This window comes from Ptychodera flava, chromosome 14, assembly GCF_041260155.1.
Source record: "Ptychodera flava strain L36383 chromosome 14, AS_Pfla_20210202, whole genome shotgun sequence".
Taxonomy (NCBI): Eukaryota; Metazoa; Hemichordata; class Enteropneusta; family Ptychoderidae; genus Ptychodera; species Ptychodera flava.
This window is the reverse complement of record NC_091941.1, coordinates 38,085,216-38,110,481: the sequence shown is the minus strand read 5'-3', so window position 1 is coordinate 38,110,481 and position 25,266 is coordinate 38,085,216. Positions and strand designations below refer to the sequence as shown.

The 25,266-nt window shown below is 37.5% G+C and overlaps 1 protein-coding gene across 2 annotated transcripts in view; it reads left to right on the top strand.

The window, feature by feature from the left end:
- Nucleotides 1-25,266, top strand: part of LOC139150385 (papilin-like) — a 70,302-nt gene that overhangs the window by 9,360 nt on the left and 35,676 nt on the right. For both annotated transcript variants that reach the window (XM_070722725.1, XM_070722724.1), the window contains exons 4-20: nt 55-218; nt 2,688-2,818; nt 3,222-3,345; nt 3,694-3,774; nt 5,195-5,367; nt 6,924-7,056; nt 7,600-7,726; nt 8,320-8,536; nt 13,784-13,951; nt 14,115-14,288; nt 14,887-15,066; nt 15,546-15,687; nt 18,839-18,974; nt 20,235-20,518; nt 20,893-21,081; nt 21,775-21,960; nt 22,401-22,787. In XM_070722725.1, coding sequence (XP_070578826.1) covers nt 55-218; nt 2,688-2,818; nt 3,222-3,345; nt 3,694-3,774; nt 5,195-5,367; nt 6,924-7,056; nt 7,600-7,726; nt 8,320-8,536; nt 13,784-13,951; nt 14,115-14,288; nt 14,887-15,066; nt 15,546-15,687; nt 18,839-18,974; nt 20,235-20,518; nt 20,893-21,081; nt 21,775-21,960; nt 22,401-22,787 — 2,996 coding nt within the window. The remainder of the gene's footprint in view (nt 1-54; nt 219-2,687; nt 2,819-3,221; nt 3,346-3,693; nt 3,775-5,194; nt 5,368-6,923; nt 7,057-7,599; nt 7,727-8,319; nt 8,537-13,783; nt 13,952-14,114; nt 14,289-14,886; nt 15,067-15,545; nt 15,688-18,838; nt 18,975-20,234; nt 20,519-20,892; nt 21,082-21,774; nt 21,961-22,400; nt 22,788-25,266) is intronic.

Here is a 25,266-nt window from a genome sequence, read left to right as displayed (position 1 = left end):
CTAACTCTTCCACATGTGTTGGTCACATGCCTATTTTTACCTGTAACATACTAGAACTGATGGTGGAGCTAGCTGTGTAGGTCCCAGTAGAAACTACCGATCATGCAACATTCAAGATTGCCCGGATGGTTCTACAGACTTCAGGGCAGAGCAGTGTGCCAAGTACAATGACATACCCTTTGAGAGGAAGTATTTCAAATGGGTACCTTACACTGGAGGTAATGAACCAAAAGAGTAATCAGCAAAATTTAGTTTTTAATTAATTAAAGTCATAAATTAAGAGGATAAAGCCCCAGAATCAACTGTAGAGCATTCTGATGAAGATGTGAACAGAGATTTTTCGTTTAGGATTGACTTAAGTTGAGGAAATATGGCAATTGTTGAAATCAGGGTTCGTACGCTCCTGGAAAGTCCTGGAAAGTCCTGGAATTTAAAACCACTCCTGGAAACTCCTGGAAACTCCTGGAAAATCAAAATTTACTCCTGGAAAACTCCTGGAAAATCGCTAGTTACGATCGCACACGGTCGAGAACGGCCTGATCGTAAGGGTGAACGTCAAACAGTATAATTGTCGAGCGTCAAAATTGCAAAAATGCGAAAAGATGTTTTGCGACAGGTGGGGAGCCCTCCCGAGACAAAATTTGGAAAGCGTAGTAGTGTTTCTTAAAATGTCGTAAAGGGGTACCCTTGTACTAGCGTGGGCGGAGACCATGTTGTGTATTCCATTATCCATGGTTTTGCACGCACGTACAGTGACATCGAAGTATGCATGAGTAGGTTGTGGAGGGACCGTGTTGAAATTTAAAGCTTGTTCGGGTCACCAGTCACAGCAATGCCTCCTGCAAAGTGTTTATTCAGCGATCATTGGTTGAAACAGCCCGAGTACGTAGGATGGCTTGAGCGGGCGCAAGATAAATTCGCGGCAAGATGCAAACTTTGTGAAAAGACTTTCGATGTATCGGAAAGCCTAGCACTACGTATGATGCTCCGTGTTCCCGTGGCTTGCCATTCGGCACATTCATGCGAGATATTGCCGGCCTTTGTGCCCTTCACCGTGCATTACCAGCAAACTTATGGTTTTTTGACGTCATGCGAACAGTTCTTTTTTGCAGTCTGTGAGCGGTTGAGTGATTCGGGTAGGCATAGATTGGAATCGAGTTGATTTCGGCCGAAAGTAGTTAGAAAAGAAGTTTTTTGTGTGCGGTCCAAAGTGGGACCGCGTGTCTATGGACCTCAGCAGGGCTGTAGTGGGACGCTTTATAATATAATGCAGGGAACACATAGCATCATACGCGGAGCTATGAAAAGCCATGCTATAGCTACAGGAGCAAAACATCGAGCTCTGGTAGGAGAAAAACAGGAGCAAGTAAATAAAAAATTAATGATTTCTTTGCCCGATCTTCATCAAATGTAAAGTCGTCGACTAATTCTAAGCCTTCCCTGAGTTTATCTTTCCTGACACCACACTCGCAACTGCACAGTAAGTGAGGCTACCCACAATTCCCCTGATTTGTTCACTCAGACATTTTTTACTCAAGGCTTTTTCAATTTTATCACTTTCTTAACAATTTTTACTTACAATTTAAATTCAGGATTATTTGTTGACATTGTGTTCCTAAATTATTGATTATGTTTAAAATTCAAGAGTAAATTGAATGAGAAGTCGATGTTTGGAGGTGTTAAAAATTGCACACTTGTCAAGATAAAGTTATCAGCAACTAAGATGGTCTCATCATACCACCTGTCAGACATGCAAATTTCCTTTGTTACGAACATTAAAAAAATCAATACTCTTTCTTTTGCCAACACAGATGCAACTTATTCTCTCAGTTTCCTTGAAAATATTGTGTATGGCTGTCAAAAATCTATGTCGACAAAATTACAAAATTGCTATCTCCTCCGAGGAAATGGGGTTTATCATCTCATTATTCAAAGTGAGAAATCAGAAAATTATGATGATCAGAACTATGTTGCCAGAATTTTTAAATATTGTTCTGTGTACAGAAGAAATTTGCTTCAGTTCAGTGAGTGATCTACGTGTGTACAGATCATGGAGAATTGTGGGTAGCCTCACTTACTGTCTCAATCGTCAGCGATGTTATTCAAGATGTCATCACCGTCAAAACCTGTCAACTCGTCATTGACTGCATTTGTCAGCAAAATGATGTCTTATGGGCTGAAGTTTTGTGGACAAGGAAAACATTAGAAACAATTAGTATATGATTCTTATTAAAATTGCAAGCTTTATTGTGCAAACACTCCTGGAAAATGGCATTTTTCAACCACAAATACTCCTGGAAAATGGCAAAAAAACTCCTGGAAAGTCCTGGAATTTTGATTTACTTGAAGTGTATGAACCCTGTGAAATGAGCTTCAAACATTATTACTAGTATGAAAACAACATTGTTTTCCGAATAAATTGATAAAAAAATAAGAATGACATTTTATCATTAGTGAGACACTGTATGTGCACATCCAATAATGATGACATTCTTGAGCACAACAACGGTAGCAATGATGGGATGTGTGAACAATATCACTTTAAAAGACTTAATGTACGGATTTGACAGTAATGACAATCTAATTGAGGATTTGACTGTATTTGATAGTAATGATAATCTAATTGAGGATTTGACCGTATTTGACAGTAATGATAATCTAATTGAGGAATTTTTGTGTTTTTTCAGCTCCAAACAAATGTGAGTTGAACTGTATGCCCAAGGGAGAACATTTCTACTATCGCCATGCACTGAAAGTCATTGATGGTACTCGATGCAGTGAAGATGCACCAGATGTCTGTGTGGATGGTATCTGTCAGGTATCTACATGTATCTCTCTTTCAAAATGTCACAGTTGATTCAATCCTACATATTTCTCTGCTCTGTAGTGTCTCTTAGTAATTGAACACGTTATCTTCTTTGTTACTTTTACAAGTGTTTGTTACATGTTGTTATTCATGGATTACTTTGTTTCTTTGCTCGCAAAAGGTTGTCTACTTAATTACTGGCAGTTTCAGAATATTTATAAAATAATGTACACTGAGATACCCTTTGTCCTCCTGTCAATCTATACGGTATAGCATAAATGTAGCACATCCAAATTCCATTGCATTATCTTATTTTTATAAAGCTCAAAAAAAAAAAAATTAACCCTCTCAGATAGAACATGCCTGAATATTAGTGAATCTATGCTGATTAATGGTTGTTGTTTCTTTACTCCAGTCTGTTGGCTGTGATTACATGTTGGGTTCAGATGCCAAGGAGGATAAGTGTAGAGAGTGCGGTGGTGATGGAAGTCGTTGTAACACCATACAAGATATGTTTGACTTGCAGGGTCTGGATGTCGGTATGTGTAAACCCTGTGACTTTGTTCATTTAGACATAGATATTGCCTACAATAATGTATCGTTCACCAAACAGTGTCTTAAACAGTCTGTGTTTACATGATTTACTGCAGATGCCAGGGGAAGAAGCAAGGGTAAAATTTTTTTAAAGTGAAGAACTTTCTGTTTAAACTGGAACAAAAGGCATGTGATAAATGTTAATCAAATTAATAATGAATAATATTGGAATTAAAACAACCTAAATGGCATTGCCATTGATATGTGAAAAAGTGATAGGTGCTGGCCTTTTCATCCTGTCACATTTGTTACATGCTTATGAAATGAATTCATCATCATGTGCTTGTTTTCAGGCTATAATGATGTGGTAGTGATCCCTGCTGGGGCAACCAATATTTACATTGAAGAGGCTCAGGCGTCTGATAACTACCTGGGTAAGACTCAAATCCAGAATCACAATAGTTCTGTGTGCTTGCGTTGTTTTCAAGTTTGATCAGTGTTGTCAATTGTATTTCTTCTGAACAAGCAGTTTTTAGACAGTAATGACAGTAAGAAATGACCAACAGACCACAGGGCAGGTAAAATGTTACAGTTACTTGTCTAATCAGCAGGTGGAAATAATTGCAGATATTGTGTTTGCTGAGAGCAGTTTGTACTATACAGTGTACAAGACATGTACAGGTATTTGGCTGACAACTTTTCAAGGTTATATACCTGGATGTCTTGATTGTCATTTTCCTGCGCTGCAGTAATGAGATTACCATTGTCTCTATAGGACTGAATCTCCCAGCAGCATGTTTCTAGCAAATTAAAGGCAATTTACATACAATGGCTCTATACCAAACAGATTTTTTGCAGGTGACTCTGTCTGCAATAAAGGTGTTGTTTACATCTGCTGAAATTTAAACCTCTTAAGACCTTTTAAAGTTTAGACCTTTCAAGTAAAAGTGTGAAAGAATTTCTTTTGTTTGGATTTAGCTCTGCTTAGCTGGACTGACACATAGCAATCCATTGTTCAATTTCAAACACTTTGAAATTCATTACAAGCCTTAAATTTGTCTTTTTCTACTTGTTCAATGACTGGGTATGCTTGACATAACATGTCCTTGCTTCCATTATCATGCTTCAGAATTTAAGCGTGTTTTTTGTAAGGACCAGTAATTTTAGAACATTAGTAAGCTTGTGGACATTACAATGAAATTAGTGCTTTGTTGACAATAATGTACATCGGTGTCTGTGAAGTCCTATTTGATGTGATTAGTGTCACCACTTGTCAAGCTCTCTAAAAAATTCTGCAAAAGTTGGTTGTCTTGAATTAGTACAATACCTTGTGAAATGTTTTATTCTTCTAAAAATAGAAGTTTTAAGTGGATGATTTGTGCATTCATGCAAGTATGTACTTTTAGGTGATTCAAATGATCTTGGCTATTCAGCTTCATTCAGATTGTCATTCAGAGTGTTATTGAAGTCATTCTGAAATTTGGAATCATGCCTGACAAGATGAAAATTACCACAGAAATTCTTGCAGTTTAAAACCATTTGAGAAGATTACACCAGCATGTATCACATGGCATAGATCAGTCAGCTTGGAGTGAATGATAAAATGAAGTCAAATTAGGACTGTAGATATGTTGCTCAAATGAATAACGTTAGTCACATTATCCCCTTGAAAAATTAATTAAAAACAAATTCAAACACTCTCTTCAAAATGTAATAAAGATATTATAATATTTGTTTTGTGTATATTAAGTTGACTTTATCAAAGTCACCTTGTGTTACAGTGCAGAACTTAGATTTGTTATTTATTAAAATAAATTTGCATCTGAAAACAGTTATTTGGTTTTTCAACTTCAGCTCTGAGAAATGCGACTGGCTTTTACTATTTGAATGGAGAATGGCGAGTTGACCATCCCAAGAGTTTTCATGCTGCTGGAACAATGATTCATTATGAACGCAAACCACAGGCTTTCCCTGCTCCTGAGGTCGTTAGAGCCCTAGGACCAACCACAGAACCTCTCTATGTTGTTGTAAGTATGACGACTCAGCCACATTGAATTTAATGGCCTAGCAATTTGCCATTGTTGGATAGAACCAGGCATGCCCCTAGCATAGTTACTTGTAATTGGTGAAATGCAACTGATGCATACAATCTTTATTTGGGTAGATGACAGCACTCTCTGCAGTAAAATCTGTCTGTCTAGAGTTTGAAGGTTTTATGACAGAAAATATAGCATTTTACACACCGCATGGAACCAATTTACAAATCAATAACACAGAAAGGTAGGGTTTACTGTTCAGAGTAGACATGTTATTTTGATTTTTACTTATGTTTTATCTTTATTTTGCAAGATAACACCAGTCTTGTTGACATAAAGTGCTATTTCAGAATATGACTGGAAATGTAAGAATTGAAAATAGTGGTTATCAAGACAGTGGTTGTAGATGAGAGAAAGCTTAAAAAAGATGCTCAGTATTGAGAAACAACAAAGCCCAGAAAAGATTTTATGCTGACTGCTCACATCTGTGATTTACTGTTGAACAGAAATTCATTTCTGGTATCAATAATAATTCATACACTTTAGGAAATCTCCAGTAGCATCTAGGCTAGCCAACATTATGCAAATAGTTTGACTCACCTGACTTTATAAGACCTTCAACTGATGGTAAACAAGTTGCTGACAGGGCAGTGACCGGAAAGCTCTTAACAGAGGAAGCAGTGAATTGTCAGGTTTCCTTCCCCTGTCCCATTCAATTTAAAATCACCCAAGGTTGTTTGATGGATTAAGTTGAGTTCACATTAGGTTAGGGGCATATAAAGTAGTATTGTTGCTTTTATATGTCTGGTAATAATTTTGTAACCAGGCGATGTCATCCATAAACTGCGCCCTCTTTAGTCTATCACCGTGCATGAACACAACCTACACAACTACAGGCAGGTCAGATCATACAGGTTATCCTTGGTTCATTGAGTGCATTTGTTGATTAAGCTGAGGAAGCTTACATCATTGTGCTATTCTTGTCCAACGGTGTTTAATGCATTTCAGTCTTTCAATAGTGCTTCCACCACTTTTTCCTTGTTTCTGAGTTGGAAACTTTTGATCAAAACTTTCATGTCTTTATTTTATGAACACAAGTTCAGATGAATGTCAAGTAAGTGTAAAATATAATGTATATATCTTTTCTGATAAAAAATATGACAGGTATGAACTCATTTGTGGTGATAGAATACACTATGTCAGTTTGCAGAACAGCCCATCAATACTGATTGGATCGTATTTCACCTAAAATTGCCAATGCAATCCTGACATGTCACAGGAATGTCTCCAGTAATGAAAGCAAGCTCCAATTACTGACACAAATACTACCATTACACCAATCTTATTAAAAATCAGACCTACAGATGGCATCCACTTGATCAGTAGCTAGCAAGAATGGCAGAGAACAATTTTTGCTGAGGGTACTGCGCCATATGTCTGTCTAAGTATGATCAGAGTCCAGTTGCGTAGCTATTAAAACTCCATTCATCAAATGTGTAAGTTTATAAAGGTCCATTTACATTTTAATACCTTGTTTATTTTGTTAGTTACTGGTACAAGAGCAGAACCTTGGCATCCAGTATGAGTTTTCAATTCCTCAAGGAGTGAGCAATGTACAGTCAGATTCCTACTCCTGGATATTTGGTTCATTTGGAGAATGTAGCAAAGAGTGCGCTGGAGGTAAGCATAGTTCACCCAAGAAATTTTAAACTAGTTCATGATTTTTCGTCACTTCTGTTGAGTCCAGATTCTGTAATTAGTTCTTGTACCGATATCTGTAATAGTAATGATTTTTGTGAACCAAAATAAATCATTTTAGCTATGATTCATCAGAAGTCAACGTTTCATAAGTATAGTTAGTGATATGACATCCAATTTTTGATTAGTATTATCATCTTACATGAATAGAGTAGCATTGTGCATCAATATATCTCTAATTTGTAAATTTGTATAAATGGGGTTTTAGTACAGTATATAAAATATATTTTTTAACTTATTGAACATTATTACGGTAATACTATAAATATTAATTTAAATTAGTGAAAAGGGACTCCAATATACCGGTATTTGCCTTTGCGATATTACTGGTAATGTGCGGATCCGATATTTTCCCATACATATGATAATAGTGATCTAAACTCAAGAAGTTGTCTTCTGACTTCCCGATGCTGTTATATAATTGTTATGGAATAACCTGTTTGTAAATCGCCTATCACCTTGCAGGTTACCAAATCAGAAGTGTATCTTGTGCCAGGAACAATGATTTCACAGTGGTAGCAGATTATCTGTGTGATATTGAAACCAAACCATCTTCCAACAGGTCATGTAATACACAGGCATGTCCTGCAAAGTAAGTACAAGACACCTCTAGTCAGCTTTTCTACACTGTCAACAATAACAGGAAGTGACAATCATTGTATGGGTTTCTTTCTACATTTCAGATACTCTGCTGTCGTTTCGATGTACTGTTAGTATACGGAATTGAAGTTAAATACTCCGTATTCACAAATATGGCAATGACCTTTGGCATTGACAGTCATCCTCTCATTCCCAATGTATCATCTACACGCCTATTTCAAAATCAAAACTATAGTGAAGCCCAATGTACTCTTGGTTTTGAAATATGAAAAGAACGCCAACAAAAATACTATGGTCACATGATGCACTGTTATTTGGAAAACTATTGCAGAATTTAATTTTTTCTAATGGGGTCATAAACAGAGCCCCTATAAAGTGGTTGAGATCTTTTATTTCCCGCACCACATGAGCTGTCAACTTCTAACGTTTGATTGCAATGCTGGTATCAAGCAGCATGTGAAAGTTATGCTCATACAGTTTGCATGTAGTGTATTCATATACTGAAGCATCAGATCTTATGATGACACCATTGACATCAGTGTTTGTTATGTGATCTGACTCTCTAAACTCTGCATGAATCAACAGGTGGTTTGTTGGTGAGTGGAGTGTTTGTTCCCAACCCTGTGGACCACACGGTACTCAAGTACGTTTGGTGTACTGTGAAAGGTTACAGGAAGGTACAACAGTTACAACTGTTGATGATGCATTCTGTATAGCTAGACAAGGTGGCAAGCCAGACTACCAAAGACGTTGTAATCAGAATGTAGAGTGTGCCAAGTGGCAAGCTGGGCCATGGTCAAGGGTAAGTCTGCCTTTCCCACTTCACTTCACGGTTGGTTATATAATCAAAGAATGTCAACAGTTCATTTCATTAGCTTTTCATGTACTGATAGTTAGGATTATTTTTGTATAGTTTGTGAAAGACAGTTTCCTCAGGTATGTGGGGGATCAGAAATCGACAGTCTGCGCCCCCAATCTGCGCTAGCGCATTTCAATCTGCGCTATTGATCTGCGCTCCCATATTCTGCGCTATCAATCTGCGCTCCCATTCTGTGCTCTCGATCCATGAATGTTTTGATTTTAGTCATTACGGTGGCATTTGTGGCACTGCCGCGATATAGCTGCCCGCTAGATAATAAGACATGGCATGGTTTAGTGTTGCAATAGATTTGTATTTTTCTACACCTAACCGACACTTGTACACCATACCGACTGTCAGGAAGACTGGTTGTAAGATCGAATGCAATTCCGAATCAAGCGCGACATACAATTATAGTCTCATGGATCCTTAGGGCTATAAAGAGGACATTCGATGAATTTTCTTTCTCATATAAAAAGGTTGAGAAATGATCAATATAGTAAAAGGGAGTGGCAGGGCTTGCTACCAGCCACTGCAGCAACCTTGCGACATTGATTGAAGAAGTTTGTAGGATGGCCTACGGAAGCGCAAGTGGATAGAAACTTTTGGTTTGGGGTACCGTCACTATTTAAACCTTTTTTTTACGATTTCTCTGTCGATATTGAGCATTTCTGTTCATGTTCAGAGAAACGTTTGAGCCCGACAATTCTGACGTTAACCTGTTCGCAATGTCCGTGATGATGATTGACAAGTCTGCGTAAATTGACGTCAAGCTAGCTGAATACACGGTGTGCGGCCGGTGACCTGTAGATGACGTGACACAATGGCTATCTGGCTATGTACTGATCAGGAAGGTAGGTTGGGAGTAAACTTGCCAAAGTAATTCACAGTAATTGTGCACAAAATCGCGAAAATCGTAAAGGGAAATGTAAATCATGTCTTTCTGTTTCACATAACGCAATACAATGCCTGGCCTGTCACTATAAATATTGTTTCTCTGACTGAGTGCTAATGTTGTGAGTTTGACTCCGATTGAGGATTTAATGAATTTCTCAAATAAAGATGACATCACTGATCTGAGAGAGTGATGTCGAAGAAACTGATACTATGACGGTGACGATTAGGTAAGTTGATGCCATAACACATCGCAGAAGACAAGTAAAAACAATGATATATTTTCTCGAGATGTTTTCGATTTTTCAAGATTTGCACTTGATAACAGGAAGGCGATTTACATGTAGTCCTATCATGCAAGAAGTGAATGCCTGTGAACTTGGAACGCTCTGATTTCTACCAGTCATTTCAACTTCAGTGGTTGGTTCGAACTGTAAATAGTTTTTTCAATTGTCCACAAGGACGACCCACGACTAAAACTGCATAACTTTTGTAGCACTTTCAATGCTGCTTCCTTGTTTTCATGTATGATCGTAGATGGCATTGATCAACAAATTATGACATTCGTTCTAGCTTTATGTTTATATCATGCGAGGAGGTCAGAAACGACAATGTACTCCCTTGTCACCGCATCAACCTGTCCTGATATAATCAAGGCAAGGTGGTGTCACGTCTGCAAAGATACTAAATTACGTACTATAATTCCATAGACACACGCTCTCTCATAAATGTATGTACTCCTTCTCTTTCGATTGTTGAAACCATGTTAATACGGAACGATTGAACGAACAAGCACAAAAGTTGCGATTGAAGTTCCGCTCTTGTAAACAATGGTCAGTCCGTAAATCTTTCTCTGGTCACAATCCCTCACGACCATGTCCCTGTAATTTCTCAATAATTTAACAAGCTGAGCATCTCTATCAGCTCATTTTCAACCCAACTATCACTATTACAGTAGCTAAACCAATAAAATATTTAATTTGAGTGGTGAAAACTAAATAGATTCGTTCGAGATTACTGCAAACTTTTCCACAGATGTGAAGACGAAATATCCAACTTTAGCCAAAACATGACTCTGCGTTTTGGGCGGTTGCACTCGACGTCTTTTTACCAATATTAGCTACAACTTTATAGCAAGGAAAACGGTTGTGCGACAGGGCACGTTCAATTCGAAAATAGAGAGCAACTTGAAGGCAAACTTGATCGAAACATGGAGGTTTAAAAAGACCTCCTTTGACTAAGTTATGATTGGAAAAATCTCGCTGTAGTGTAGCGAAGCCCCTTCAGACAGGTTCCTGTGTGAAATATTACATATAAATGGACAATATGTGGAGCTCGCGGTAGAGAAAGTCATGACCACTGTACTGTCAACAGTGCGCACGACGTAACGAGTCAATCATACTAGGACGTCGTGTAATTTGTCTTCGCTACCGCTGGTAGAGTGCCCAGTAAAATGTTTTACACCCTTGGTGTTTAGCTTTTAATTTTCAAATTGAGCCCTTTTGCGAAGTGAAACGTACATACAAGAAAACAGCTGGTATAGTCTTTGTCAAGGATTTTATAAAAGAGAGATTCATACATCTGATCCCCTTTTTCAACAATACTAGCAATGGAGCAGGAGAGTCAGTTACTACATGTTTTAGAAACCCGATGGGAAAATCGGGCAACAGCCCAGACGTTGCATGGTCACCATGGAAACCGGCGGTTCTATTCAGAACAGAACGTACAGCAGGCGATGTTTCACCATCTCCACAAAATGGAATCATTTACGTAATGCTTATCTTTGACCCCCAAAACCTCGATTAGCTAAATTGTACCAACCACGAAACTAGTTCAGTCACTTGAATATGTATATTTCGATACGTATATGAATCCTTTCACAACGCAATCAAAAAATAAAGGTCGCGGTTCTGGTTCAAGGACGTTCACGAGAAGACTACGTCGACTAACGTCTATCCCAACATTTTTGACGTTCTTTATTTGGCTACGAACGCTTGTTGCTCTGAAGATCAGTAACCTAAAACTGATAGAGATAGTCCCGAATTTAGTTCTTTAGCTTGCTGGGTCTGTAAAAGCATCTGGTCATCATTGCACATCGCATCGACATGAGTTTCTAAGAACTTTTAGGCTTTGTATCACGGTCCCTCTGACATAACTTTTGACACTGTCCTTCCACAAACTATGGAAAGACGATGATTCGTAATACCGTGGAGCTAAAAACAGAAGAGGTATTCCTCATGGTAATTTAGAACTGTTGTATCTCGTCATGTTTCCTGGTCAAACAAAGCCGCATATGCAGCAGTATATGCTTTAATCCATCGAAACCTGGAATCATATCGTACAAGGCACGACGTCATGCTCATCGGTATAGACAGTAGACACTAGGATACAGCGACATTGCACTTTTATGTGATATCGGATATTTTCAGGAAATTAGGATTGTTAAGTCAGATATGAGGAGAGGGAAAATCTCCAATATATCGGATATTTACCCGTGATTTGACAAGTCTTTAGTATTGTCTAGTATTGTAAATAAAATCAGACTGACGACGTCGGGCTGAACCAGATCAATGAGGTGGTGAAATCTTCGGTAGCACCTACATTGGATATACTAACCTGCGTTTTGACAAGTCTCGTATCACCCAGGTAAAGCATATGACAAATGTGTATCAAAGTTAGAGTTAGACTGACAACGCCGGGTTGAGCCAGATCTATTCATGGGTGAAATCTCTGATATTTATCGGATAAAATTACCAGCGATTTGACAAGTGTAGTCTCGGTATGAGAGTCCCAACATCGCCGATAAAAATCGGATAATGAACGATTACGCGGACCCAGCGTGCCCACATACAAGGTACCTCGTTGTGGTGACGTCTAGTATTGACATGGGACTCAACATATATTCCAAGTCTGTTATCTATAACAGAAATATATATCTATCTATAACAGAAATATATGGGACGTCAAACTTCGATAGTGGACAGTAAATAACCAATATTTAAAAATTGTGCAAAGTCGCTCCTTCATGGGGAAATACCCGATCGGTTAGGTTGTGCAGTTGACTTTCCCGATACTTTGGTGACTTATTGTCATTTTTGGAACTAGATTTTCAACATGATGACACGTCAACGATGACATTTAATTTACTTTTTGTTCCACAATGACAATTCTAGCTTTTCAGCTGTGACCACAGTTTAGTCCCGCAGTGTTCTACCTTTCTGAACACAGTTCATGCGTACGTCCGTGCGAAGATATTTTTGAAAACAGACACGACAGTCAAATTCGGATTTCGCGTGTCTCAGCAAGATGTTGTGCCGATTCGGCAAACTCGGAACTGTTCAGCCCGATCTTTTTTGAATGAGGTAAAGCAGATTTAGTGAGAAAAAGAAGTTATCCAGTGAAAACACTTGCATTGACCAATGCACTTTTATTTGGGGACACTATAACGCAACAAACCATCTACCACTAAGTTAACTATAGACAGTTTGAGCAAAGTCGTTCGGGAAAAAGTAATGGACAAAAATACAAGTTTTCAAAACAATAATGTAATATGTTGTCCCTTTTACCTTGGATATTCTTTGAATTCTAATCACTACATGATCTGTACCCTGAGAGTTCGAGAGCGCAGAATGGGAGCGCAGATTGATAGCGCAGAATGGGAGCGCAGATTGATAGCGCAGAATGGGAGCGCAGATCAATAGCGCAGATTGGAATGCGCTAGCGCAGATTGGGGGCGCAGACTATCGATTTCTGACCTCTCACATAGCTCGTTTCCTGTTCTGCTCCAAAAGTAACGCCCATATAACCACAGATCTACCAGCAGTACATTGTGTTATTGCTCATGTCTCTGTAAGTGAACAGAAATTTCATATAAGGTCATAGGATAAATTCAGAGATAACAGAGTATAATGCAGATTTTACATAAAAGCAGGATTCAATTCCTGACAAAGTGTGGAAGTGGAATGTACTAGTGCCCTGTTCAGATCTTATTTACTTTTGTCATTCTTGTTTTTCTAGTTTAAATATTTCTTGATGGACCAATTCAAACCAAATATGAGCACACTGTCCTTGACGGTATTTTTTACAGTACTCTGCATACATAACTTGCAATTACAGTATGGTATTTTAGAAATCACTTTTATGTTCAGTAGAAATTTGTGATGTAGCTGATGTATTAAGCTCTGTGCAGAGAAATAATCCATTTAAAGAAAAATGGTCAAAATTGTTCATATAATGACAGTCTTTCATACAATCATTAATTTGTTATCTCTTTGAAATATATGCTTTTATCTCTAGTGCTCAGCTCAATGTGGTCCAGGCACACAGACCAGACGAGTCACATGCAATGCTGATCGTATCGTAAATGATGACAACTGTGACGCTGATGAAAAACCCATCTCTGAAAAAGATTGCAATCTTGGACCATGTGAAGGTGTAGAATGGATGTACTCTAATTGGAGTGAGGTAAGGGCAGCAGACCAGAGTTACAGAAATATTAACATGATTACAAATACTTCTAATGCTGGTCAGTCCATTTCCAGAATCTTTGCAATACTACTGCTCTAAGAATGATGTTTCTTATTTACCACCATAAATGACCATGAATACGATCTATTACTTTGCACAGTGCTCACAAGACTGTGGCCGTGGTATGATATCTCGTCAAGTTCACTGTTCAAGTCAGAGAGGAATAGTTTACCCAGACGAGCTGTGTAGTGCCAAGAGAAAACCCAAAGTGATTGATGAATGCATATCCACCAGAGCTTGCCCACCACAATGGCATGCATCTGAATGGAGTGAGGTCAGTGCAATCTGTAGAAATATTTGCTGATAAAAAATGTCACTTTGAAAAATTTTGATGTAACGTATGAAGACTTACCACAGGAAGAACAGAGTTTCATGTAGTCAGTACTGCTATTTCATTATAACTTGTTTTTCTCTTTTCTGAAACTTTACAAGTCCTTCATGTCTGTCTTTCAAGTTTATTTTCTGTAGAGGCTTGAGTGCAATTAATAATATTGCTTGTCAAGAACTCTCTTATGAAGACATTTCAGTGATATTTTTGTGGATGGTGTTTTTACTCGTGGCAGATTTAATGATAAAGACAATATGTATTTAGTTTGCCAGTAAAAATGTTTTCATGATTTTGAAACTGACATAAGGAATACATCAAAGGTTGTGATGTGGATGACTTCAGTAAAATGTCAAGATAAAAGATGGGTGCTTACCTGAAAAGTGAACACCTTCAAAGATGTGTTGAAAAGAAGTGACCTGTATTTGATGTGTCTTTCTCACAATCCCAATGGTTGTTACTGTAGAAGAATTTGAGTTTAAATCACTTGTTTTTATCATAAGTTTTTTAACAATGTCTTTGATATTTGATCTTGTTGATTATTCAGTGTTCTAGTGACTGTGGTGAAGGAGTTCAAACTCGTACTGTTGTATGTGCATCCATGATTGGATCGGAATTACAAACCCTGGCTAATGATGAATGCAATGCCGAGGCTAAACTGCCGGCCAGTAAAACTTGCCAGAATGATCCATGCAGTGCCTCATGGTTCACTGGTCCATGGACAAAGGTATTTCTTTTCAATTGTCAGCAAGTGTTATCTAATTCTTTGTAATCAGAATCTTATCTTTTGAAATTTGCTTTAAAAACAGATCAATGATATGCAAGTAAAGTTTTGTTTTCAGTATGACTCAATTTTTGTTTTTTAATTAATGGAAAAACTCTTCTCAATGTTACAAATAGTAATAAAAATTTCCTTAAAAACATTTTACAAGTGATGTACTCACCTACTACTAAATGAAACAAACTCTATGATGTTGATGTTGAGTACAATCATCCCAAAATTATTCCAAATAAAAATCATTGTTGATTAGTTCCATAAAATAATAAGTGAAAGAAGTTGAATAGTGGAAAAATTAGTTTCATCAGTCCAGTGATTGAAAACGATGATCAGATAGAATGCGCGATGAGCAAAATATAGATTGCCACAATTTTGGGGCTAATTCTGATTGTGAAAAGTGACTGCAATTGTTGATGATTACATTACAGTGCACTCAGTCATGCGATGGTGGACAACGAAGCAGAGAGGTAATGTGTTTCTCTGAGGGCACAGTTGTATCTGAGAGCCAATGTGATTTCAGCGGTAAACCATCAGGGAGAGAAGTCTGCAACGATCAACGTTGTGATGAAGGTTTGGAAAATAATTGTTAAGTCTAGATTTTTCCCATAATACCCAGAGGCAGCTTCAACAATTTTTTTAGGGACAGGAGAGAGGAAAATTATTTATTCTCTGAAACAAGTTGACTGAAATTTTAAAACTTTAATTGTTAGTCCCCACGGACACCGTCCGGGGGGACTTATAGGTTTGGTCATGTCCGTGCGTGCGTGCGTGCGTGCGTGCGTCCGTGCGTGCGTGTGTGTGTGCGTGCGTCCGTCCGTTCACGCAGATATCTCAGAGATGCAAGAAGCGATTTCATTCAAACTTGGTACAAGGATTACTACATATGGTATACAGATGCACGTCTATTTGTTTTGTGATACGATCCAATATGGCCGCCAGGCGGCCATTTTATTACGATTTTTTCATGTACAGAGCCATAACTCAGACGTGTTTCAACCGATTTTATTCAAACTTGGTACAAGGACATTGACCAATGTCATAGATATGCACGTCAATTTGTTTTGTGATACGATCCAATATGGCCGCCAGGCGGCCATTTTATTACGATTTTTTCATGTATAGAGCCATAACTCAGACATGTTTCAACCGATTTTATTCAAAGTTGGTACAAGGACATTGACTAATGTCATAGATATGCACGTCAATTTGTTATGTGATACGATCCAATATGGCCGCCAGGCGGCCATTTTGTTACGATTTTTTCATGTATAGAGCCATAACTCAGACATGTTTCAACCGATTTTATTCAAAGTTGGTACAAGGACATTGACTAATGTCATAGATATGCATGTCAATTTGTTTTGTGATACGATCCAATATGGCCGCCAGGCGGCCATTGTATTACGATTTTTTCATGTACAGAGCCATAACTCAGACATGTTTCAACCGATTTTATTCAAACTTGGTACAAGGACATTGACCAATGTCATAGATATGCACGTCAATTTGTTTTGTGATACGATCCAATATGGCCGCCAGGCGGCCATTTTATTACGATGTTTTCATGTACAGAGCCATAACTCAGACATGTTTCAGCCGATTTTATTCAACGTTGGTACAAGGACATTGACCAATGTCATAGATATGCACGTCAATTTGTTATACATATATACGTCAATTTGTTATGTGATACGATCCAATATGGCCGCTAGGCAGCCATTTTATTACGATGTTTTCATGTACAGAGCCATAACTCAGATATGTTTCGACCGATTTTATTCAAAGTTGGTACAAGGAAATTGACTAATGTCATACATATGCATGTCAATTTGTTATGTGATACGATCCAATATGGCTGCCTTGCGGCCATTTTGTTACGACTTTTTCATGTACAGAGCCATAATACTCTCAGGCATATCTCAACGATTTTATTCAAAGTTGGTACAAGGACATTAACCTATGTCATACATATGTATGTCAATTTGTTTCATGATATGATCCAATATGGCTGCATGGCAGCCATTTTGTTACAATTTTTTCGTGTCCTTAGCCAAAACTTGGGCATGTCTCAACTTATTTTATTCACCAATTTTAATCATTGTACAAGGACAGTGACCTATGTCATACATATGCACATTGATTTGTTTTGTTGCCATTTTTTCCGATTTTTTCATGTCTGGAACCATAACTCAGACATGTATCAAGCGAATTTATTCAAAGTTGGTACAAGGACATTGACTTATTTATGTATGTCGATTGGTTTCACGAGATGGTCCAATATGGTCACATGGTAGCAATTTTGTTATGGTTGTTTCATGTCGAGAGCCATAACTCTGGCAAGTCTCAACTGATCTTATTCAAAGTTGGTACATGTACATCGACTTACGTCATACATATACGTGTTGAGTTTTGAAACAGTAAGATCAAATATTGCTGCATGGCGGTGATTTTGTTACAATTTTCAAATGTACAGAGCCATAATCAGACATATTTCCACCAGTATCATTCAAAGTTGGTACAAGGACATTGACCTACGAGTATTTCATACATATGCTCGTCAATTTGTTTCACGTCATGTAGCAGTAACATGTCAATTATTGAAGTTTTGTTAGTAGGCTGATATGTCAAGAAATATGTACTGCATCAATTCATGAAACTTTATACAGATGATAAGAGATAACTGATGTTAAGCTCACATTGCTTTAACATTGAAAAAGACATTTATCAGTGTCATTTTAATTAATTTGTAATTGCATAAGTAATGAACTTTCCTAATTAGGGTGATATAGCCATAAATTAATACAACGTCAAATGTGATGAAACTTGATACAGATGTTGATCTCATAGTGTTGTAAATACTGCATCAAACTTTATGAAATATGGTACCAGTGATAATCTGTCAAGTGTTAGAATTGTGTGCACAAATGTTTTGCACATCCTGTTGATTAATTCCTAGTTGACTCATTTTCTGAACTTTAGGATGGTGGCCTACATTGGTTTTTTGTTTTCATCACCATGGAACTCATTCTTGGCCATTGAGCGTCATCTGTATCAAAGTATTTTTATCACAGACCTAATTAATGAAGAGGACTCTATCCTCTCTGAGGACATGTAATCAAAGTACCCATTAACAAGTGGGGACTGTGTCATCAACGATGACTTGTTTAGTTTGTGCTCTGGGAATACTTACTTGTTTTATGAAACAGTGCTATCTACAGATATTTTTAACCAATAGATTTCCTCAGCCACTTTTTCCTACAGTTCTAAGTGGACTGAATGCTTGTGAAATTTTGAAAAAAGAAATTTTCTGTACTGAATAATTTGTGGCATAAATACATGTATCCACATCTCTGAAACTTCTTGTATGATAGCTTTATGTGATGTATATGTCTAGCAAACTTGCCAATCAAATTGGAGCACAGTGTTATAGATTCTGTTTTTTTCCGCTGAAAGCATCATCAGGCTGGTTCACTCTATGGTTTTGAAAGCTTCTGGATCATTCCAACTGGAATTAATTACTCCACATCTCTGTCTTCTGAAGTCAATTTGGCAAAGATTCTCAAATTGACCCTGTCTGAAGGAAGTTGTTTTTGCAAAATGTCAACTTAAAGAAAAGCTAGTAGACTCAATATCATTACATTGTACTGTTTAAAATAATGATAATCTCATTTACATTGTGATTTGAATCTTATCGGCATGTGTTTTCCGTTGAACTCTACAGTCGCTCCAGAACGTGTGTTTTTATCAGAAGAGGCCCTGGAGATTAATTGCCAGAACACAGAGTTTGGTTGCTGTGCTGATGATGTAACAGCCGCTTCTGGACCATTCAAGGAAGGATGTCCTCCTATTACTTACAGGTGAAAAATTTTCAGCAGAAATATGTTATCTTTCCAGTATCCTTCATGTGTACATTGCAGATAATATTGCAATGCTACATAATATCAAAGTCCTGAAAATAACTTTGAAAGAGAATTTCCTCATTATGAATTTTCATGGAATGTAGATTTTAATACTAGTAGGTATATTCTGCACTTTTAGCAGCTAAGCTAGTAGTATTAGTTTGTTGTAGGTGGGTACTGTGGTTGATAATAGAGAGGTTCGGCTACACGTTTCACGCGAACGTGAACGCGTAACGTCACGAATTTCAGCGATGATGTCATCGACTTGTGCGTACGTTCTTCACGTACACGGAGCCGGCGTCGCGTATTTACGTGGAGACAGCTGTTTTCACGTAATTTGTAAACGTGTAAATTTATTCTCATCTTTAGGTATTAAAACATGGTAAAAACTGTGAATCATTCATGCAGTTGTTAGTTGGATATATGATAGTGACATCCTCAAAGATATTCATGTATTTTCGTTATTTTTATGTGCAATTTCTTCGTCGATTTGCGGCATATGGGCAAACCATTGAGCTATCCCTGTAACAGACTACGCGGACCCAAGCCGGGCCGAATCATTTCTTGCGCGTGCCACAAGAACGGTTGGCGTAATGCGTAGCCAAACAGACTTTTGCACGCGAACGTGTACGCCAACGCCAACGTGGATTCTACACGTTCACGTTCACGTAAAACGTGTAGCCGAACCTCTCTATTGGCTTGATATGTAGATATATTTGAAAAGGTGAGTGTAAGAAACTCATTGTAACACAGTTGAATATGTATAATATAAATTGTTACAGTGACAGTAAGAGCACAGAGAGGGCAATACTTCATGATTTTATTAGCTCCTGCTCACAAATGTGCAGAGGAAGCTAATACATTGAATTTCACTCTCAGCAAACTTCTCTATGTTGAACCACTTCTGTATAATTGTTATTTTTGTCTGTCAAACTTCTTCTGTCCAGGTTCAAGGTCATAGCCTATACATCACTGTTGGTTTTGTCCTGCATTGAAGAAGAAATTTTTTGTTTTCATGCTTATGATAGTATTTTTTTTCAAGTTTTACTTCAATGTTTAATTTTTTTAATGATTTAGACAAAGGAAATTTGGCAAAAAAAGAGAATTCAAATAGCCACTGGTACAATGGAGCTTTCAAATACTGCTTTCTCACATGCATATAAATGAGTATTTACATTTGAATGTATTGCAGTTATTGAAAGTATTTTGGTTATGCAGGGATTGTGCTGAGAGCAGATATGGTTGTTGTGAAGATGGTGAAACACCAGCTAGTGGGCCAAAATATGAAGGCTGTAAGGATGATCAAAGCCCATGCAAATCATCAAAGTTTGGTTGCTGCAGTGATGAAAAGACCCCAGCTTTGGGACCAGATAAAGCTGGTTGTCCAGGCAGTAATGTTGTTGTCAACTGTAAAGTGACATTGTATGGATGTTGTCCCAATGGTATTGATGCTGCTATTGGTCTGAACTATGAGGGCTGTAAAAGTGAAGAAGCCAAACAAGGTATTGTCTGTTAGCGCTGGCAATGTGAGAAGATCTGAGTTTTTCTTGCCTTCCCTAACATTGTATGTATATGCTTAAAGTTTATGTCCACAGACATTCTAAATTACAATGCACTGATTGTTTTCCTGCCAGTGATTTTGCTTGATTCAGACAATTTCCAGTTCCAGGATAGTTGTTGTAGCGATCACATACATTTTCATTGTAGTATTGCTTGAAATTTGATTTTTCTGTCTCAGTGTCTCAGTGCGTTACACAAAAGAGTTTTTTTCAAAAGGTTACTTTAGCTCCACATGACATATCTTTAGCTCACTAAGTAAGATTCTGACTACTGCAGGAAGTTTCTATAAACATGGAAGAAATATTTTTTGTTCCAGACGTGTGTTCACTCAAAAGAGAGCCAGGGAAATGCAGAGCTTTCATCACCAGATGGTATTTTGATCAGTCCCATGGTGAATGCATCAGGTTCTGGTATGGTGGCTGTGATGGCAATGATAACAACTTTGAAAACGCTGATGATTGCATCAATGCATGTATTGGAACTGACCCAGACCCACCACAGGAAGGTAAGTGCTAAATTTTCTGTCTGGTTTTAAAACGTTGTGTTGTGTTAAAAACTTTATCAAAAGTGTTGTGTTCAGCACAGAAGAATGTGCACTCTACATACAGATTTATCAAAACAAATTACTACAGTGTTTTCTTCCCATATGATTTAGATGGGCCGGGTAGCATATAACCATCAGTATAAAATGCCTTCTAGGGTCATGTATAGAACTTTGAAGGTCTGCTGAATATGTGACACTGTCAGATTGGCATGTGTGATCACTGTTCAAAAATCATAACCAAAACTGATTGTTCAATAGCTTTCAAGTTTTGCTTGTTTGTTCCTGGACTGGAGATGACCTAATTCTGATTTGTTCAAATGATGATAAAACTTGCATGTGTGAATATCTGGGACCAATTCTGTCATTATTCTTTAAATATTTTCTTCTTTGTAAATTCCTAGCTAGAAGCTTTTGAGGCACATGCCTTGTGAGATGTACCAATCTATGGTTTCTTGATTTCATTGTAAAACTAGAACATTAAAGTTTCATAGAAGCTGTACGTGTGAATGAAGTACAACCCCTCTGAGAAGCACTTGTTCAGTGATACTGGCACTATATCGGTAGGCCTCCTTTGATATAGTAAGCCTAAATTGCAAGCATGTTTGACGAGTCTTTTTTATTGCAATTATGTATAAGATGTCATTTCTTTTTCAGACCTGTGTACCCAAGCCTATGAAATTGGACCCTGCAGGGGCCAGATACCAAGCTGGTATTTTGATCCTGATGCAGATGACGGTCATGGTAAATGTAGACCGTTCATGTATGGTGGCTGCAAGGGAAATAAAAACAGATTCCGTGAAGCAGCTATTTGTGAGAAAACATGTGGTACTCTTACAAGAGGTAAGTAATGAAAATGCTGATAAGTAAAGAAAGATGAAGTTTAGTGTCAAGGTTACACTTTGTGAATGTTTGTGCAAATTTGTTCATGGAACACATCATAGATGTTGTAGGAACCAAAGAGTCTTGGGGATTCTGTAAATACTGTGAAGTGATACAGTTTGATTTCCATTTTAATCAGGATGGTTTTCAACTTGTGATGTATACAGGATGCAGCGTAGACAAAGATTCATATCAACTGAGAGTGTGCGGTAATGTCCTTTTGTAGGTATATTGTTCTACTGCTATACCTATACCTTCTATCATTTTTTTCCATGCTTCATATTTCTCTATAAAATTCATTTGGATGAATTACTTTTTTGCAATTCATGTTGACATGCAGAGATTTTCCTAAAGTCAATGTGCACAAACATGACTATCTGATTTGTGACTTTTCAATGTAGATCCGTGCTCACTTCCCAAAGATACTGGTAATTGTGGCAGGTCACTTGCCAGGTACTACTACAATCAAGACACACAGACATGTGATGAGTTCACCTACACCGGATGCTTGGGCAATCCAAACAGATTCTTGGACAAAAGCGAATGTGAACGCAGGTGTAATGTCATAACTGAAGTGGTGGTCCCTAGACCAAAACCAAAGGAGAGGAAGAATGACATTTGCAGGCTGCCAGTAGCAGTTGGTCCATGTAGAGCCCAGCTCTCCAAGTACTACTTCAACTTTGTCACCAAGCAGTGTGAGAGATTCTCTTATGGTGGATGCCGTGGCAATGACAATAGATTTGAAACACTCGAAGACTGTGAGAGGCAGTGTGGTGAATCTTCACAAGGTTTGTCTCACACTCAAGGGATATAAACCACAGCAATTTTCAGATACATTAACTTGCACTGTCAACATTGATAGGACTAACATCATCCAAGTTAATTTCAGAAAACTGAAAAATCCACCTGGGGAATTATGAATTGACATTTTCAACATGTTACTTCACATACTGCGTTAATACAAACTATCAACATGCTATATTTTTGTGATAATTATTGTTTACTAATCCCATTCTGAATTAGTGTAAATCTTTAGATTAGCCGTTCGATTTCTGAAAATCACCGCGATATTCATTGATTATACTTACATTGAACACGCAGTGAGCTTGCCCAAAGTCTGGCTAGAAATGAATGACTGTACATATTGAATTCAATAATTTCAGCTTTAAAATTTTCAAATCAATTATTACTACAGGTCAACTTCAATTACCAATCTTTTTTTTGGTAGCACAATTTACCATTTGAAACCGGGCTATTTATTTTTACTATTTTATTAAAACAAAATTTACAACATCATATTCTTGAAAATATTTTTATCACTTTCTCCTCAAAATTTTCTTTTCAGAAGTCATCTACATATTGGCTTTCAATTTGGATATTGTCATGTTTGTTTGTTCTGAATTATGATGAAAGACCATGTAGTTTAATTTTCTCTAACTAAAACATTTAAAAATTATCTCCTAGTATAACTCGGGCAATGTTGCTGCCAGGACGAGCCCTTGCAACAGTGTCCCCAAAACGGAACCCTCGTCCCACATTGCGTACTGCAGGTCACCTCGGACACAGTGTACTGTGTTGGGTGTAGTCTTCAAGTAATATCTGTTACTGACAATGAATTTTGTTTTGTTTAATTATTTTGAGGCTTTCACTTACTTTCGGAGCTAACTATGATTAAAAGTACATGTAATTAAAACGGTGCACTTGATATCATAATTTGCTTGACTGTAGTCCATCTGAGCTCTGATTGGCGGCAGATATGGTATACCAATACTGATACAATCCCTGAAATTCTAGCATAGCAACGCAGCCCCTTTAGCTTGAATTTTGTTCAGTGAAACTAATTTGTTACAAATAATACAAAATTTGATTGACAACTAACGCATGTTGTCCCCAAAATGTGCAAAATGTCCCAAAAAATAAACAGTAGTGGGATACATTGTCCTCTGGTTTAAAATTCCTGGCTGTAACACTGCTCAGGTACTGTTAAAAGTGTTGAAAATTAAGGTGGAGACTGAGTTTGCTATAGGTACAGGTTTTATTATGGACACCGATTGATTTTGATCACAGCGTCACTGTCAAATGTTTTATTTTCTTAATGTGATTTGGGAAATGACTTCAGTCTCCTGATTATTTCATTGATTAATCCCAAAAGTTTTTAACAATATTCAAGAATCCTTTTGATATGAACAATATTCGCATGATATAATAGGGCAATAATCACATGATTTAAGTTAATGTGCCAATTACATGATTAATATGAATATAAAATGTTTAAAATATTCATGGGATTTTCATGTAGTCATATGAACGATGAGTTGATTATTATCACCAAAATATGGCATATCAAAATAAAGCTTCAGAAGACGACATGAAGTTGATACTACTACAATAACCTGTGCAATACAACATTCTGAAAGTAATTTGGATGGTGTCTTTGAAGCAGTTCAAGATGACTTATTTTTCTGTATGTGCATAATATGATAAAAAGACCAAACTGCTTAAATGTACACAGTTGGTATGCTTTTGCTAGAAGCTTGCACCATTGTTTCCTTACCATCTAAACCTGCACCTAACAGCATTCCAAGGACATCATAGATACATGCTGTAATCTCTCATTCCATTTGTTGTTTTATGCAAGTCTTCATCTCATCGCTTGCTGTACTTATATCATGCTTTTAATTTTTGCTACATTTCTATCACACAAGCAGAACCAGCTTAGGCTAGCTTCAACACCCAGGGCCATATATGTCACCTGTTGATGTCCAATTGGCAATTGACAAACAGCAGTGAAAGTCTGACCACTTTTACCCATTGTTGCTACAAAGGCAATACATCATGAGTTCAGTGCTCTCAAAGCCTGTGTATCATTGTTCACAAATATAGGCGACAAAGATTAGACTTTTTATAAGTCAGTGAAGTCATTCAAAACATTGACTTGCAGTTCAGATGCCGAGATATGATACTTGCTAATACAAAAAATACATAATGTAGTCATGAACATATGATGAAACCTGTCCTTACACACAACCAGGTGATGAGGACTCTCCTCTAGTATGGAAAGATAGTTCAAGGTGAATGATATGACTTTGAAGACACTTTGGCAAGGACACAACCCTTGGAAACAACTAGGACCAACTCACAGCCTTTGAAACTGATCCTCTCATCCACTCAACTCAATGTTATCACTTATCATAGTATATACAGTAAATCTATTCAATGAGAATAACTGTAGGGTGTAGAGAAATGTTCTTAATAGAATGTACATGT